At 40.0% G+C, this 18,728-nt stretch overlaps 1 protein-coding gene across 5 annotated transcripts in view; it reads right to left on the bottom strand.

The window, feature by feature from the left end:
* LOC148335247 (pleckstrin homology domain-containing family A member 7-like) overlaps positions 1–18,728 on the bottom strand; it is an 80,084-nt gene that overhangs the window by 35,905 nt on the left and 25,451 nt on the right. For all 5 annotated transcript variants that reach the window (XM_088297978.1, XM_088297981.1, XM_088297979.1 and 2 more), the window contains 2 exons: positions 5,468–5,551; positions 1,101–1,218 (listed from right to left, as the gene is read on the bottom strand). In XM_088297978.1, coding sequence (XP_088154104.1) covers positions 1,101–1,218; positions 5,468–5,551 — 202 coding nt within the window. The remainder of the gene's footprint in view (positions 1–1,100; positions 1,219–5,467; positions 5,552–18,728) is intronic.

The following is an 18,728-nucleotide window of genomic DNA, read 5'->3' as shown; positions in this document are numbered from 1 at the left end:
TAAAAAGGTATGCTCAGTTATCGCCATGTTTTTCATTTGATTAATTCATGCGAATAACCAAGACACATTTTGAAATAAAAATTAACTATTGTTAGGACTGGCAAGAACAAGAGAAAAGAAATTGACTAGGACACAAAAAAAAGTAATGGAGCAATAAATTACCCCAGATATTAAAAAAACATTTAAAAAAACGAACTACGTGGGCAAGACTAAAAAAAACAAAAAAAAACTGTCAAAAAATGGCATGCCAAAAAAGTACATGCACACGATAGTGAGAAAAAGTCTGTGGGTGTGTAAAGAAAACAATGGAATGGATTAACAGAACATGGAAAAATATGTATTCACAAAATGAGCAACAAAAAAGAATTCAAGTGGTGTAGAGAAGGCATAAAAATGAAAAAGCAGGATGCATGAAGGTGGTGACGAATGGCAATAAGAAAAAAGTAGCTAAGGTAAACAATTATTTGACAAAAAAAAAACAGATGGGGAACACAAACGTGCAGAAGGGGAACGTGAATAGTGAAGAGAACAAATAAGGAGCAAAAAGGAAGTATGGTCAAAAAATAAAATAACAGACAAGTGGTGAAGACACGGATGGGGGGGAGAAAGGAAAAAAAAAACACCAAAAAGAAATGTCAGAGCAAAAAAAAAGGAAGCATGAGTCATCTTTCAAACCGATAAGACATCAAACAAGTTGCAAAGAGGAAAAAGTCTGCAACAAGAGAAAACGAGTAAAAAGAGAGCTACCATGTTCTCACGCCACTTCACGTCACAGGTTTTTCCGAAATATTCATCAAAAAAAATAAAATTAAATAAAGGTTCCGCAGCCATATCGCGGAAAAACGCATCGAGTCAAAGATATGAGTTGACTAAAATATTTTGTACATACCCACAGTCACTCATACAAGGCACGTGCTTGGTTTGTTCTCGACGCAACATCGACCAATGAGAGTGCGAGTGGATTCATCCCGTGAGCTGATTGGCTGCGTTGACCCAGCATATTCCCTTGTTGTATCTCACCAGTCTTGTCCACGTTAATGAACTAACTTTACTTTTGAACAACATTCTGTTCAGAAACTCATAACGTTCCTCGCACTGACCTTTGAATTGGAAACAGCGTCCACGGCGGAGGATGTGGTGACGGTGGAGACCTCGCTGACAGTGGTGCTAGAGAGCTGCTCCACACCAGGTTGGGACATGACGCGAGAACCCGGCAACCTGCAAACAAACATACAGATACAGTAGACTGCTAATGTATCGCGGATTCTTGAGCAGAATTTGTTTATATATATATATATATATATTTTTTTTTTTTACAGTACATAGACAAGCCCAGATTTTTGAGATAGGTGCCTACAGTGCGTTGAGGTCTACTGGGTAACAGAGGAAGAAGAAGAGGAAGAAAAAAAGGCAAAGAAGGTTGCCAACTGAACTCCAATAATCATCATTGTTCCCACAGAGCTGATAAAAAAATACCCTAAACAATATTGTTATATGCTGTTTGTATGTAGTGTAGTGTGGAGCACCAACCTAGCTGACTTTGGATGAAATCATACAATTAGGTTCAACATTTTGGTGTTTTAATATACAATGTAATTGTCTTGACTATTTGGAAAAGAGTGTGGAGGGAGAGTCTTGTTTTTGTTTCTCAAAGTAATTTTCTAAGAGTTTTCACATGCATCAACATGTGGCCGTGACAAAGTCAACAACCAAACTCAATATTAACGTTACATGGCGTTTAGTCGGGGTGGGCAGACGCTTGCCATCAATTTCAAATAGGGTAACCTCCTTATTACTCCATGGGTCATTGTCTGTAGTTTTGTTGCTTATTTAATAATGGAAATGACTTTAACGTAGCATATGTAGACCATATTTCATGTTTTAGAGCCTCTAATCCAGCCATTCATGTGCCAATACTTGCCTTCGTGTTTGCTTTAAAAAGGCTTGTTTCAAACATTGTTCAATCGCAGATTTCATAGTCTTTACATCATATCATTCCAACTTATACATTGATTCAGTTGTTTTGATTTTTAGAAGACGGCTTTGGACTCTGAGTGATAACCACACACACACACACGCACACGCACACTTCTCCAGACTGGCATCATTAAAACATCAGAGATAGAAAATTCACCCAAGAATTTGAATGTCTGCGGGAAGGAAATGAGGCAAGAGTGAAGAACTTTGAAGTGGCCTGAGAGGGAGGCGCGATGCAGGTGGGACGCCATTAACCAAAAAACATCCGCTCCGAGACAAACTAAATTAGAGCTGCTTGGGAATTTAAACGCTTCTCCACGCTTACAAAGCTATCTTTCTCAAGGATATGTTGATTATATAAATGTGTGTATAACTCAACGGTCTGCAACAAGCCGTACTGCAGTGTGTCTACTTTTTTCTTTTGTTTGTTAGTGCCATTCACGCTGCTCATGATGCTCATTTCCTTTGTTGGAATTGTTCCATTTCCTGTCTGCGCTTTTGTGCCCATTTGAAAGCAGGCATACACCCACAGCACACTTAATAGGGTCGAATGAGGGCCAATACTGGAGGTGTAGCAAAAAATCTGATCTAAAGATAATAACTCGAGCATTTTTTTGTTATTTTTTTTTTAAGAAGTATACGTAACAGGAAATGATCATGATCACGTCATGCACAAAGTACATGCACAATGTATGTGTTCAGATTTTCGCAATCGGTCCTCTCATATTTTGTCCATAAATGATAACAGTCATCACACCCAATAGAAAACTGACAGGACTAAAAAAATAAAAAGAAATCCAAGTGAAAACAGTCCTTTGGCTGTTCGTTGAGACACGTACATCCTTGAATCAATGTGATGGCTCCCCTCATCAGTTATTCGTGGTGAACGACACTATGCATGATAAAAATACCATGGTGCCTTAAGATACAAGTGACCCAATTTAGGAGTTTTTCAAGATAAAAGTACCTGTTCGGCCAAGTTTTTGCTTTGACTTGCGAGAACTATATTTTGTTTGTTATGATGCAGGGCGCATAAAGAGACGAAGAGCCAATCACACTCGCACCGTCACTGATTGGGAACTGACCCCACATGCTCCGCACCCTGTTGCCTGAACACAAGTCATGAGTGTGCCACAAAGCCATTAGGGAAACATCTGCTAATCTTATTGTTAACAACTAATGCAAAACACCATTGTCGGGCTAACAAATAACATCAGCACGACGACTAGAAATGATCCACTGTCAAAAACGGTCTTGGTCCCATGAATCTCATTCAAAAGCAACAGAGTTCTGTCTTTTTGTGTCGCTTCCATCTCTGCCTCTCGCGTGGTTGCTCTCCTCCCCCTCTTGTTCCTCATTAAACACGTCTCTCTCCTCTTGAGCAAGAGTGTGTGTGCGCGCAGGCCGGGGTGTGTATGTGCCCATGTGTGACGAGCCAGCAGGTTAGATTGTTCCCTCGTTCTGGCTGCTGATGGATCGGTCTTATTAGTGGTGGCGGCGTGGGCGTCGAGCAGGCCCGTCCAAGCCGCTGTGATCGTGATGTGATGGTGAATGCAGTGTCATTTTCTGATGTGTGTGTGAGTGCGTAGGTGTGTGTAGGTGTGTGCACGCTTATCACCTGTGAATGAGCGCTTTCTACAGCTTTTGATTATATATACGAATAATATATATATCATAATATATATTTTAATGTCTGCCCATTCAGGGATAACTATTACATAAAATACATTTTGTTGGCTGGCTAATTAAATTCAATTGCGTTTCAGTTTCAGGTGTAAACTAAATGAATACAAGTGACCTTTTTAGTTTTAAATATTAAATCAACATAAATGAGATGTTCAGGGGTACAAATGAAATCTAATTGAATTTAATTTTCATGACTGATCGAATTAAATTACATTTTCAGATACATTTTCAGTAAAATAAGTTAAATCGTTGTTCATGACAGTGTATTACATGAAAAAAAAATACGACTTGGTTTTGTTTTGATGTTTTAAGTTGTTTAATGTTTTATTAATTTATTATTTTAAATGTTTTTGTTATTCTATGACTAATTTTTATTCTTTGTTTGCAGAAATGATTGTTTTTAAGTGATCTATGAATAAAGTTGGGTTGATTTAATTATATTATTATTTCATTATTATTATATTAAATGAAACATATGATGGTGTGTTGATGCAGTCATGGTGCATGAACAGAATTAAGCAGTGCAGAGAATGGATGAAAAGGTTGATAAGAGATGAATGAATTAAAACTTTTAGGGCTAATTAATACATGCAATTAAGTTCAATCACATGCATTTTAAGGGTTGAAAATACATTTAAGTCCAATTAATTTAAAAACTAAAGTACATCAAATTAAATTAAATAAGATTTTCATGGCTCCATATTAAATTCAATCAGATTTAAAGCTCAGTCTACAGTTGACTTGTTTTTTTTTTTTTTAATTTCATGTCAACTTTGACAGCTCACAGACTGTCATTGCTTAGTGGAAACTGCATCTGAAAGCTTGGCAGCGTGCGTGCACGTGTGCACGAAGGCCGATGTCAGCGGAGTTATCGCAAGGATTGATTCAAGTGTGAGGACTTTACAATGTGTACAGCACCTCATCATGGTCACTTACATTGGAACCGGCGCAGACGCGACAACTTCTGGCTGCTCCGTTGTGTTTATTTGATGAAAGAATCACTGAGCCTCAAATTGATCAAAGTGAATAATAATGCATGGTGTTGATTATAGTTCTTGAAAGCGCACTTCACACGTGGAACAAAGCTCACGTGATTAGTTAAATCTCACTTGATGTCAACGCACAATGTCATATGACTGAAGAATTATGGTATTTATCTAAACTTTGGGACTAAATATTAAAAATGTGAATATATTTCCTGAAATTTAAATGTATTTTTAATATGTAGCCCTGAAATTTTATCTAAATTTAACAAAAAATTAAATGTATGTCGTGTAATATTAAGCTTTGTAATTGTAATAACCAGGGATATATTTTTTCTATCTTAGCTATGATTGACATTCCATTTCAAACGCTCAAACATTTGAAAAAAATGTATTCAATTATGTGGCAGCAGAAATCGTTCACTGATAGCGACACTGCGCTCCTCTCAGAGACCAAACTGACAAAAATATACATTCAACAACAGCCTTAAGGTGTCTTTTCAAATAATGAAACCCCCAAACGTCACTCGGGACACCATTTAGAACCAACATGGAGACAGGAGAGCGAAAAAAAGAGTTTTTCACTTCTTCCTGATTACAAGTAATGACAGCACTGCAGTAGCAGAACTGCTCGTTCTTAACTGACCAAGCTTTCCTCCTGGGCCTCTTTATTTAGAAAAAAATTACATGTGCAGAGATGAAAGAAAAAAAAAAAAAAAAACTTGGTCTTGCACTGCAGAGAATATCTAGACATATTCTGCTAAATGTACTTAAAGATCAGTCAGACTCAGCATTAAAAGAATTAATAAAGCACCACTCACTGTTCTTGAAGGATAAAATCGATGCTCTCTGGAGAAACCTGCCCGGTCACGGGATGACGGAAAGTAGTGCTCCTCTGGTTATGACTGAAACCAAATGAAAATAAGACAGAGGAAGAGGTTAGCAAAGTTCGTTCGTAGCCTCAACACGACGACAAGTCAGACGGAACACAACTGGAACGACAAAAGGCCCACCCACACCCACTCACCCCACTGTCCGCGCCAGTATATAGCCTGTGTGGACTCAGCACAAAATACTGGCTGGAGCAGGAATGGGCCTCCACGGTATTCAAAGAGAGATAAACAACATGGCCGACCACTATTACCGCGAGTTAATACATCAAAGGAAGTCATACATAGAATAGCTGTGAAACATATCAAAGCAATCAATGAGTCGCTGGCATGACATCATTACAAAGTCACAACTTCTATGAGGATGGACAAAGGCCATTTATTGACTTTCAAGTCTTACTTCTCACTCTTAGCACTAGCTTGAAGCGTTAGCCGGTGCTAAATGAGCTATGTGCTTTAGGATTGGTGCGTAAGGACAATACCAAAAACGAAGGGTGTTAAAAAAAACTGTCAGATTAGATATCAGTACAAAATTGATGGCATGACAGTTTCTAAAAAATTAATTTGGAAAACTCGAAAGTTAAGATACCACTGTAGGTTGGATTCGGAGTTAAAGTGAACTTGTATTAGGTGAATGACTGGAAGACAAGAAAGTAGCAAATACTCTGAGAGCTATCTATTTTTTATTCAGTGATATTTTCATTCTTTAAATTGGATGGTACTATTCTTAATCATGCTACAGGTTATGCTCAAATGGTACAAAGGCTTGCGCTACGGCATTGACCAATGTTTGTGGCCCCTTAGAAAAGATCCAACTGAGCCTATTATGGCTGCTTCAAACCAAAACAGCTGTCAGTCTCCATTTTGGCCAATGGCCTCTAGAAACCTTTTTTGTGGTTCAACTCATGATATACATTGGTGAAAAGTCATCAAACTTGGAATCAGACATTTGTCTAGCATACGTGAGCCCAAAATAACAAGAGGACAAATTCAGCTTTGAAGAACACTGGAAAGAGTGAAATTGACCTTAAAATGGTAGCGTCAAACCAAAATGGCAGACTGCTAAAAAACAAAAACAGAATATACCAGCATTGTTTTATTGTGTTTTCATGCTGGCATCACCAGCAAGACTAGCAGCAAAAGCAAAACAAAGGAAGAAAGACTCGAACAGCCGAACCTTTGGTCACTAGGCAACCTGCTCTATGAACTGAGCCACAGCTGCCCAGCAGGGCCGGCATGTTGCTGGGGCCCTGCCAGGAGCTGGTGATAGCTGGTGACCAGCTGGGGTCTTAGTGGGGTCACCAGCTACCGGCCGTGCAACAACAGCATGTTGGGCTGTGGCTCAGTTGGTCGAGCCAATTGACCAAAGGTTCGAATCTTGGCCGTTTTGGCTGCTACCCGTCCAAACTCACGTGGCATTAAACAAAGTCGGGTGGTAAATGTTGAGGGGGGGTTACGTAAACTCCGTGACTGACATTGGTGTGACACAAAGTATGTTGCCATCTCATGCAAACACACATGCACAACACATGATCTGACATAGCAATGCCGCACCTGCTGTAACACATGACTTCACGGGCACATCCATCACTTGACAGTTGGAAACCAAACCACTGTGGTTGATAACCCAACAGTAGGAGTCCAAAGAGCATTATATACAAATTTCCTTGAATGAAAGGAAACATTTTATTTGAATTTATATCCTATTACTCATATATATATATTTATCAGCATTTCTTTGGCCAAATGAGATGGCCTCAATAGGATATGGATGTGCACCTTTTCCCACACGTGACATCATGTTGTCCTTTAGATAGCACACCAGATGTGTAGCAGACAGTGCTGTTTTAAGTTATCTGGTAGTGGGTGTTCTCGAGTCAAAGGCCCGGTCTATTTAAAGGTTTTTCCACACGAAATACATTTGAAGTGCAGCGAGGCGGGGCGGCGTGCAGAGAGGCAAGGTCATTCCCATTCCAGCGCATGTTGTGCGCGTGTTCGTCTTAGTTGCTTGGGAGAAAGTACAGTGGGTATAATAGTTAATTCTTTGGAGCAATTGAAGGTGACAGCTAAGAGAAATGTTGTCCAAACAATAAGAGAACTTTAAACTTGAATATTTATATTTAATATATGTGGCCCCTAAAATGCTGCTTGTGAATATTCACATTCATTCAGGTCATTGAATCGATCACAGCTGGACTGCTGTTTGTCTTCAGAATCATCTTTATAGGCAAAGTATGTAAAAGCACACAAGGAATTTGTCTTCGCCATCTCACCTCGTCCAAGAAACATTCAAAATAAAAATGACCAACAGAGGGCGACAGAACGGGTGTCATCCCATCTCTGTGTGACAATTTTGACAAATTTGTCTTTGAATGGCTCTACCATTGCAGCGTCAGACCAAAATGTCTGACTGCCTGTATCGTTTCAGGTATGGAATCTTGAGACTTGTGTGTCTACTCATGATACCAAAAATCATAATGCTTAGTTAAGCTGGTTTAGGGACTGCATATTTTGAACATTCAGGAGTGCACTACTGAACTAGTGGTGAGATCTCTAACTTTGCTGCCTTGCTGAATATTCCATACTCTTAACTCAAAATCTGAACATCCGCAGACCTAACATATCCTCTGACGATGTGCACAGACACACACACGAGAGCATGTACACTGATATCCGTCCAGACACACACTTGCAATGACAAGACCAATGCTAATAAATAAAAGCTGACAGGATGCCGGCATCTTACTGGATGGTTTACCTTCCGTCCGCATGATTACTTCTTGGGCTTCACTACTTCTGTCCCTCCAAGTATGAAAATGTGCCACTATACGCCGGCACGCTCGGAAGTATACGTTTGTTGTATGCAAACACACACACTACATTGAGTCAATATGATGAGTTCCAAGCCGGCCTGTGCTGTCAGTGAATTTCAGCGAGCATACGGTGTTGACACACTTGGTTCATCTCCACATTGCTGCTGCGATCATCGCTAGTCTTGATCGGGTTTCACATGGAGTGCTCGCATGCACACATGGTCACTCACACACCTGCGCACATGTTCTCACAAATGTCATTTAACATCCCAAAAGAGTTATACCGTTCATGGTTTTGGGGGCATACCTCTCTCTATCTTGGGTGATAAATATTTGGGTAGCTCACCGACACTGCTAGTGCTATCCTAATTAGCCTATTGCATTAATTGACGTACCCTGTACAGGTGAGGGGTGAAATGCCTTCTTGGAAGTCACAACTGTCCAGTTTTTTGTTTGTTTGCGCTATATAAATAAAGTTGTATTGTATTCTCTCTCTCTCTCTCTCTCCCCCCCAACCCCCCCACCTCTCTCTCACCCCAGCTCTTCTCCCTACCACCACCCCTCTCACACCAAAAATTCTTCCCAACAATCGAACAGTTGAAGGCCCTACGCTCCCCATGGCAGTGCTTTACGAACTCCCACTCGGGTACACAGACGACTGACATGACCTATTGAAGGTAGACGGATATTTTGTCTGTAAAGCAGACCTATTGACCTGCCAAGAAGCTTTTAAAATAGTCGTAATGAGCTGTTGTACAAAGCCTTCTTCTGTGACCTGTTGACCTCTTGAGAAAATTGAGGGGTTAAGCTTTTAGGTTACATAAAATATTTTATTGGAAGTGAGGTTCAAGCCTTACTGATTATGAGCTACTTTACACTGTATTACCTCACAGTATTAACTAATGTTCCCGCTAAGCTGTGCGTGAGCAATTGTACGCTTCTCTCACCCTCTCGGCGCACATGGCGACGCTGATGCGCAACATGCACACACATTACATTTCAACACGCATTCTTTCATTTCCAGTTAAGTTAAATCAACATGCAGGACAACACACTATTCCCACTGTCCTTCCTTTCCTACCGACGTGCCGCTGCAGATGACACACAGACAGCTCTAATCAGGAATTCCAAATATGGGCGTAGTTTACGAGCCCCTTAAATGAGGCTGTTTTGTGTGTTTTGGAGATCAGGTGACTTAATTTTGTTTAGTGTTTTATTAGATGGAATGATTTTAGTTATTTATGATTGGATACTGTGCGACAATATTGAAACAGATATTAGTCAGACATAATAAATTGTGCTTAAAGTGATGGTTGTTATTCTTTTTTTTTTTAATTAGGGCTGATTTTATTACAAATGTCTATTCAATGATCTGTTTCAATTTCATATGTAGATAGCTTGAATGTGTTTGTAACATCTACATCATATAAAATGTGTAGTACTGGTTTGTTGCACACTGTGGTCCAAGGAATGCTCAGGGAGTTTGAATGCTCAAAAACATGGAAAATTAGAGGGAACATTGGCCTTAACGCTCTTTATTATCGTGTTTTTAAGTGTGCGCTGATATCCATCAAACCAAATAAGAAGCCTACATTGGAGTACTGAAGTGTCTCACATCTTGAAGCGCATGTTTGTTAAACTGTGTCTTGTAATGTGGAGTGGTTGTAATTATCAATGAGTGATGAGAAGTCCTTCAAGTCTGCAGCACTCAAATTTCAAATTCTCTTTTATTCTCTTAATCAATTCAAGCAACTGAGTGACTTAGAACAACTTCACAGACGCCTGGAGGAGAAGTTCAGAAACGTAACAACTATAATAGAGGATGCACAGATTGCAGTCTGACGATGATGGTGCTTAACAGGTATGTAAGTGGGTGGGTAGGTACATGGGCCCACAGTTGTTGTCTGTGCTTTGTTGAACATGTTTCGAAACAAACATAGAACGTCACTATACTTTGTGCTGCCACCCTCAATCCTCATTGGCAGTCTTTTGGATGCACTGCAGCCTAAAAGACCAACGGCAATCGTAAAAGCCGAAGCTAGCCAGGCTAACCACTACTCTCGTCCACAACTGGCTTATTTCAATACTCTTGGACACGCACAGACCGATGAAGACTGTCACTTTGACATTTTCACCACTCCACAGTGATAGTGATTGGCCAATTGTAAAATACGTGATTAAGGATTAGTTAGCGAGCTAGAAAAGTTGTGCTAGGTAGCAGAGGCTGTTCTAGGAATCCTTACCGGGGGTGACAGAGTGGTATGGGAGTAAATTCGAAACTGGTTATTAAACCATTTATAAACACTATGGAGCTAATATAAGGAACATTTACAATGAAATATTTCATCTAATATTTATAGATTCATTGGTGTGGCAAGTGGATTGGAAAAACTTTGGGAGGAGGTGGCAGCTGCCACCCCTTGCCACCCTGTAAAACTGCTTATATTGGGTAGTTAGTTACAATCATTAACAGGTATTGTAGGTAGGTGAGAAGGTAGGAAGAAAGGTTTAACCCTGTTCAAAAACGTGAAGCATCAAAAGCCCGCTAAAATGGAAAGAGTCCACATTGAAGCTCTTCATGATGCTTGCTGCTCTCATCTCAATGACAGGTAGTCTTCTAAATTTGTCAAGCACTGTCTGTTCGACTCTCTGCTTGGATATTGGTGTCACGGCACCATAATTTCTCCTCATTTTTCTATCAGAGGAGACTCAATGTGTGAGTCAACTTGACAACAAATGAGGGGAAACACTCAGACAGGCGTTAAAGCTCGTCTCACGCCGTAAACACTTGACACACTGCGTTGCTCTGGCTGATGACAAATGACAAAACGTGGAGAAAGTGAAAACCCGCGGGCACAAGGCAAGCATTAAGATGTGGAAGATTTAAGAGAAACACAGTGTGGAGGCTGCTCAGAACAATAGGAAACTGTAAGTCTACATCAGAAACACTGAAGCCACTCTTCCAATATAACCTACAGGAATGAGCGGCCATGTTAATGAACGCAGTGGTTCTCAACCAGTGTGCCAGAGCACATTAGTGTGACATGAGAGCTCTTAACGTGAGCCACTGGAAGTGATAAAATTTCGCTTAGTTGGTTAAAAAAATATTTATTTGTTACAAATATTATGTATCTATCTATAAAAGTGACATATTTACAGACAGAACAAATAAATGATCTATTATATTGTTGAAAGTATATTACTGACAAATCATAAACCTTTTGTAACATTTTTGTTTGGTAATGTGCCGTCAGATCTTTCTAATTTAAAATGCGTGCCTTGGCTCAATAATCACTGAATTAGCGGACAGAACATAAACATCCCATTCCCAACTCGGTTACACAGTGAGAGGGATGGATGATGCAGTGTGAAAAGAGAGGCAGAGGATTATGTTCTTAATTCTAATTTATTAATGTAAATCAGGCATTAGCAAACGCTAAAACATAATCTCATTGTTGGCAGTGCTGGTGGAATGAGAAATGAAGCAAATTAAATAATAATTAAAGGTTGTCAGTAGGTAATGGCAATACAATGTTTATCCGATACCTATTTTTGAAATTGTAACCGAGTGTTTTGAAGAAACTCCATACATGTTGAGGAATCAATCCACATTTGGTGTGCTTATTGTGTTATAGCGTGTGGTAGAATGAATGTGTTTAACAATGACAGTTGTCAACCCTGAGCTTTTTCCTAACAGATCCGGGATGCAAAATGACTCTTAACACACCTCAACACTACAGAATAATCACTCGGGATCATCTTTGAGAGATATCCGATAATAAAGCATTTACTGACTTTGATCAGATGGGACAGAAAAAAAGAGATAAGGAAAAAGACTCCAAATTGGCCTGACAAATTCAGACTCAGAGAACGTCCTCGCTTAGTCCTTCCGTGACAATTGCAAGAGGTTGAACACATTTATTACAGTTTACAGTATAACAATAGTAAGTACAGGTTTACTGCAGGAACTAAGAAACATAAGTGACATTGAATTTTGCTTCAGGAGATATTGCTTGAAATCAGAATTGTTCTTGCCTCGGGCCTATTTTATTGCTTATTTCAGAGCTCTTAATTCCACTTTGCTTGGTCTTGTTTCCGCTGCTCTTTATATTTTAAGGCCCATCACCTTGGGTTAGGGCTGTAAAGTGGTACTTAATTGTAGCTCCTCTGAGAAGCACCACGCCGGTTCTTCAGCGCTGATGAGCTTTCTTGATTGTGTCTGTATTTGTGTCTGGTTTGGGAGTGCGAGGGAGTGGGTCGAGTGGGCCGTATTACAAACGCTCAATCAGAAAACAGCAGCTTTTGCATTGTGATGCCGTAAAACAGATGAAAATTATCCCCCATCCACCCCCACCCACTTACCAACTCAGGCCCCTCAGGAGACTGCTTCAGGACATCTTGTTGCCATGGTTACATCTACATCTTTAGCTTTAAATAAGCCCCTCCACTTTCATGTCCAGTGCCATAGATATTTCCAAATAGCACCAGGATGATGTTGCAGATGGAGATTAGAGTACTTCCAGCAACACCTCACCAAAATATTGTGTATGTATGTGTGGGTGTGCGACTGTGTAGACCGGAGAGCTTTTTGGAAGGAAAAGAGGCAGTCGGCATAGCGACTGACAGCCTGGCATGCTAATAGACGACAAGTCTACAGCGCATTCACATTCAAAACATTTTGCAATGTCCTGAAGGGTCCTGCCTGAAGAAGACAAAATGTGGATCTACGCGTGTATCAGATGTCTAAATCAAAGCCAAAGTTTGTGTAGGGGGGAAAAAAATAAATAAAGACAAAAAAATCATGCATCGTGTAAGGTACAACTAGGACGGCCACGTTACATAGAAGACTCTTTTTCTCGTGTAAATTTGCTCACACCACAAAGACGTAAACTGTGAACATCACTAAAGAACTTGAATGATTTGAAACATTGCCACTGGTCAGGTAAGACCTTATGACTATATGTGGAGAGGGGTGACTCATGCCGGACACCCAAGTGTGGATTCACTGACAGGGAATTTGTTATGAAAGATGTGTCCAAGCAATTTTGTGTCAATAGGTGGAAATGGTGTCATGGGCTAATTTGTTTTTAAATTCCCTTTTTCGTAGTGAATCTTAAAATGGTCAAACTTTGATAGCAGGTACATGTCACATTAGATGATGTCGGTATAAAAGCTAAGCCATCATGCTCCAGAAGTCCTTGCTCCTTTATTGAGTTCCTCGCGTTGACATCAATGAATTAGAGCTAAACTATAACAGAAAATGCATAACAGAAAAAGAAAGAAATCCATCACAATAAATAACATGCAACTACTAAATTTAGCAACAGCGATCATGTCCGACCAGCACTACTCGTTCAGTTTACTTACAAACATCGACAAATGTAATTAAATATCATGTTTAATCTGTTTATGTTAGCAATGCTCGCAGCTATTTAATTTTGAGCAACCACAAAAGCATGCAGTCATTGCTTACATACCATAGTCTACCTGTTTCTGCCTGCTACTTCAAAGATGAAAGAAAAAAAAAAACTGTGCCAATGGACATGTGAATGTTTGTTTGTCTCTGTGTGCCCCGTGCGATTGGCTGGTAACCAATTTCGGATGTAGTCCGCCTACTGCCCCAAGACAGCTGGGATAGGCGCCAGCATGCCTGCGACCCTTGTGAGGATAAGCGGTCTGGAAGATGGATGGATGGACATAAACAGTGTAACAATACACATGACAGAGCAATCACTTCATCCATCCATCCATTATCCGATACGTTTTTTTCAAAGGTGCGATAAATCGTGGGCAGAACCGTGGGTCACTAATGAGTGTTTGGAACCCTTAAAATAAATACAATGTCACTAGGGGACACTTACGCAAACTTAGGTGAGTGTTCTGGTATATTAATTAGTCTCAAGTATCATAATAACAATTTCACCACCTTGCGCTCCGGGCCCTAAAAAGATGTTGTTGTGATTTGAGGAAGTGTCGAGTAAAAGTTTGTTTTAGTGTTACACAAATTCCAACATTGCATCAATGTTTGCACGTTGCTAATGAGGCGGCAAGTGTGACACATTCTTTCACGAGCCGACTCCATTTGCACTTTTTAAGCTCCTCATTGTGTGGCGGCTCGAGGGCTTTGGACAATGACAGGAGCTGTCCGTCATTGACATTGAGGATGGGCTGCCGGTACAACTGCCTAAAGCATCCAAACCGGTCATAAATTACTAGTTTACTGGCCAGTAGTGCTCCATAATGATGTAAGACACAGACACACACTCATACACTTGCACGCACACACACTGGCGCCTCTGATTTTATCATCTGGGTGCTACGCAATCACCTATAAAAGTAGCATCAAAGGCCTTGCTAATGACTGCAGACGATGTATAAAAAGTTAAAAAATCAACTTGACCCTGCACTGGCTTCTAAAAATTAAAATTGTACTTTGGTGATGGATAACTATCAGTTTATATGAAGCACAGCATTTCTACTGGAAGAAGTTGGAAACAGGTAAAAAAAAATGATTTGGGAAAAATTGGGTTTACTTTTGTTTTAAAATAACACCTAAGTGGAAGAATGTCTGTTTATTACCAGCTGAAGAGAATGTTTAGATTAAAGATCATCTGCATTCATCTTGACAAGGCTGCACTGCTGCAACAGCGCTTTCACAGGTCCGCCCCCAAATATTTGCCTTTAAAAAATAATGGAAATCATCTCAGCAGGAGGGACACTCCATTTAAAAATTCAGTTTGCAGCTCCACTCATCTACATTCATCACTTCCCTTTACAAAATAAACACATTAGTGTCCCCATTAGGGACACAAATATATGCAGCACAATTCATTAGCCAGTCATGCATCCTATAGAATAGTTAAAAGTTGTACAACACAGCAGAGAAAGTCCAAAATAATGTTTTTATTCTATTTTTAGGTGTCCGGTTATATGCTCCAGTTCTGAATTTGAGCATACACAGCGGTCACAGTCGTCTTGTGTATTTGGACCTCAGAAGGAAAAGCCGGCGTATTCAAATGAGATGCTACGCTTCATTAGGATGCAGGGACAGGAATCACGTCGGGGAAGACGAGTGGCACAAACATGTTTGGATGCTTCTGGCCCATTTAACTGTTTTCACTCCCTAGCAGTCAACCACTTCTGACAGACGACACAGATTGAACACAGAAAGTTCTATTAGTTTCCGCTGAATGTGTTTTAAATTACATTTTGTTTCAAAGCTCTGTATGTTGACATTTTCAGTTTGTTTTGAAAAATAGGCAGCATGACAAGGAAATTAATAACTAATTAAATGTGTCAAAGGGGCCATATTATGGAAAAATGACCCTAATTTCCGGACTACAAAGCGCAGCTGATTTAAATCCGCAAGAACTAAATTTAGCCATTAAAACGTGACACATTATAACGTGTCACACAGATGGACTTTTTTTTTTTTTTTTTAAACTTTTCCATTCTCAGACATTCTCAAAAAAGTGAACCTCTTGAGTGCTAGCCAATTGAGGGCATTGGTAAATGGGCTGTCATTTGTATCGCGCTTTTCTACCTTTGGTACTCAAATTGTGTCACACTATTATCTCATCGATCTACTGATGACATACCATCAGGAGCGACTGGAGGTTCAGTATCTTGCTCAAGGACACTTTGATGTAGTCACAACGGCTGGGCATCAAACCCACAACCTCTAGGTGAGCCACGCCACACAGGGGCACACAAATGACCTATTTTGGAGGGAAACTAACTTGAGAAAACAGGCTTTTCGTGTCATAGCCAAATATGCTTGGACTCATGTTGGCAGCCAAACCGCACCGATAAACACCGTTGTCGAATATCCCCGAGCCGAATTGAGGTTCAAGTGCATACCTGTCTGGAGTACACCACAAACCACAAGAGCATGAAGAAAACATTTGCTGCTTCTTTGTCATGTTAAGGTCTCGGTTAATATGGGTACAAATTTGGTAAGCGTGAACCCTGCATTAGGAGAGTTCTGTTGAAAACAATATAATACAATCTAACTATTTTTATAGCCCACGATACTTCAGAGACAGTGAGAGTTATAGGATTTTCTTCAGATTCACAGATGAAGAACGAAGAGTAGGCTGACACTGAAATCTTGCAGTGATACAACCGAGACGATGGCTGTGTAATGGATTTGGCGACAACCGGTGTACGCTCTTAATACAGCCCATCTTTGCTTCTGCCGAAACGGGCTGCCCAAGAAAACAGTTGGCGTTCGTTTGGAACTTCAGTGTCAGATGTCATTGAGGGGAATAACAAGTCTTGAATGCTGAATGTTCCATCTGAGTGGACTGCCACCGTGACCTTCGGGGTGTAATTCTGCTAGGACCGCTTGTCAAAGTGTCAGTGCCAACCACACAAGAGTAGGAGAAAACATCCAAGTGAATGACAGGAGTCGGCTGGAATAGGGTGCATGGTGTGCACAGTCCCCAGTGATAAAGGGGCAAAAATAGCAACGATAGCATCTATAGCATATTTGAGATGCTGAAATGCATAATTGAAACGCACAACAGTGAACCTCCTTGCCTATTTACGGTTCACTATTCATGACTTTGCCAATTTGGGTATGTTTTTTTTTTCTTTTATTTTGTTTGTTTGTTTTTTGTATTCCCAGATATGCACTGGAAAACTCCACTATTCACGTTTTTTGTGCTCTTTATGAAACACTCCCATCATGTCACATGAGGCCACCAATTCTAAAAAAGAAAGTAGTAATGTACAGGAATTGGCGTCAAGGAAGTATGTTCAAGTGGTACATTGTGACTGAGAGACAAGCGTGTAGAACAGGAGCCAAGTTTCGCCTGGGTTGTAAGTGGCATAATGGAGAGTTTTCACTGCATGTCCATGTCATCCACTGGGGCATTTTTTTTTTAAATCACATCACCTACAAGCTATTAATATTTAAATGGAATGCTAAAACAACATATGACATTATATTAATTTACTTTGGAAACAAAGTTTAAACTTAATATAGGCAATTAAAAGAATTTTAATGAGGAATCTACCACTATTTGCTACACGGCTAGGTCCCGCTACTGCCATCTGCTGGTAGGGAGAATTATCAATCAGCTAATTAACCAACCTTGTGAGCTTTGTGTTGCATTCAAGCCTGACTTTTTGGCTCAGAGAGAAACAGCAACACACGCAAAAATGTACTTGACAGTACAGAAGGAACGAAATTAAAATGATCATTTTGATTGGACTGGATGTACAATGATCAGGCAAATTTTCCCACTGTGTTGCTGTTCTCTACGAATGAGAATGACAGGGAATGGGGGATGAACTCAACCTGTCAATTTCATGCTTTTGGTGGTCCTATAACCTAAACAGATTTGGGACAGGAGTTTGGAATGTAATTCGCATCAGTTATTTATCTCATCCTTTTGTGGTGAAAGAAATTGTCGCTCTCCGGTAAGTAATTTATACATCACACAAGACGCTGGATCTCGTATCACCATTTGCCTTTGCTGTGTTCTGCATGAAAGGTTCATCATGGCTCTGATGCGGCAAGCTTGCTGACACTCCGCCTGAAAGTGACTCCAGACACCAGTGGTGATTACTGATTAAGCAGCATTTTTTTTTTCCAGCATCCTTTTAGAAATACATTTATTTCCCAACCTGCACCAGAGACGACAGAGGCAGTGAAGGAAGTAAATGAGTCTACACGGGAAAGAGTTTCACCTGTCACAAACATTACTCAGCGGGATATCGCACACGAGCATCCATACGCACATACTGTAAATATTCAAGAGACTCATCAATCATCGGCTGACAGACGTCTCATTGCTGCCGCTGCCAAATGGGGAGAAAACGAGAGTTGAAGCACATTTTAGTCTTCTAACAACAATATCATTTTAAATATACGTTGCACCAGTAAATACTCTGTGTCATTATTTTTTTTTCTATTTTATGTGACAGCCTTTTTTACTTCAAAATTCAACAAACAAAACCTTGTGGTTAGAAGAACTTTTCTTTTTTTCTTTGCAAATTTTATAAAAGCAATCTATTCTAAGATCTTAGCTTTTGGCTTCATATTTTGTTGATGTACTTTTGTCAATTATTAAGTCCTCAAATCTTGTGAATTTAATGCCACAACACCTAAAGTATCATAAAGCATAAAGTATCTGCAGGCATGCACACTATAGTATCGATACCATGACATTATTAGTCGTGTATTCGGATATGATGTGTACATTTCAATACACACAGCTTTTCGCCCACGGTTTCGCTCAGAACATTTTGTGGCTTCACAAATTGTGCTCAAATACATTATACATAGGCGTACACACACGCGTGCATGCACCCACACACACACACACACACACTCTTCGCGTATGTTAATGATAGTCCAATCATTTGTTGTC

Source organism: Idiotropiscis lumnitzeri, chromosome 6 (genome assembly GCF_059441095.1).
Source record: "Idiotropiscis lumnitzeri isolate Australia: NSW breed Sydney's pygmy pipehorse chromosome 6, RoL_Ilum_1.0, whole genome shotgun sequence".
Lineage (NCBI taxonomy): Eukaryota > Metazoa > Chordata > Actinopteri > Syngnathiformes > Syngnathidae > Idiotropiscis > Idiotropiscis lumnitzeri.
The sequence above is the reverse complement of the archived record's forward strand: the minus strand, read 5'-3'. Positions and strand labels throughout refer to the sequence as shown.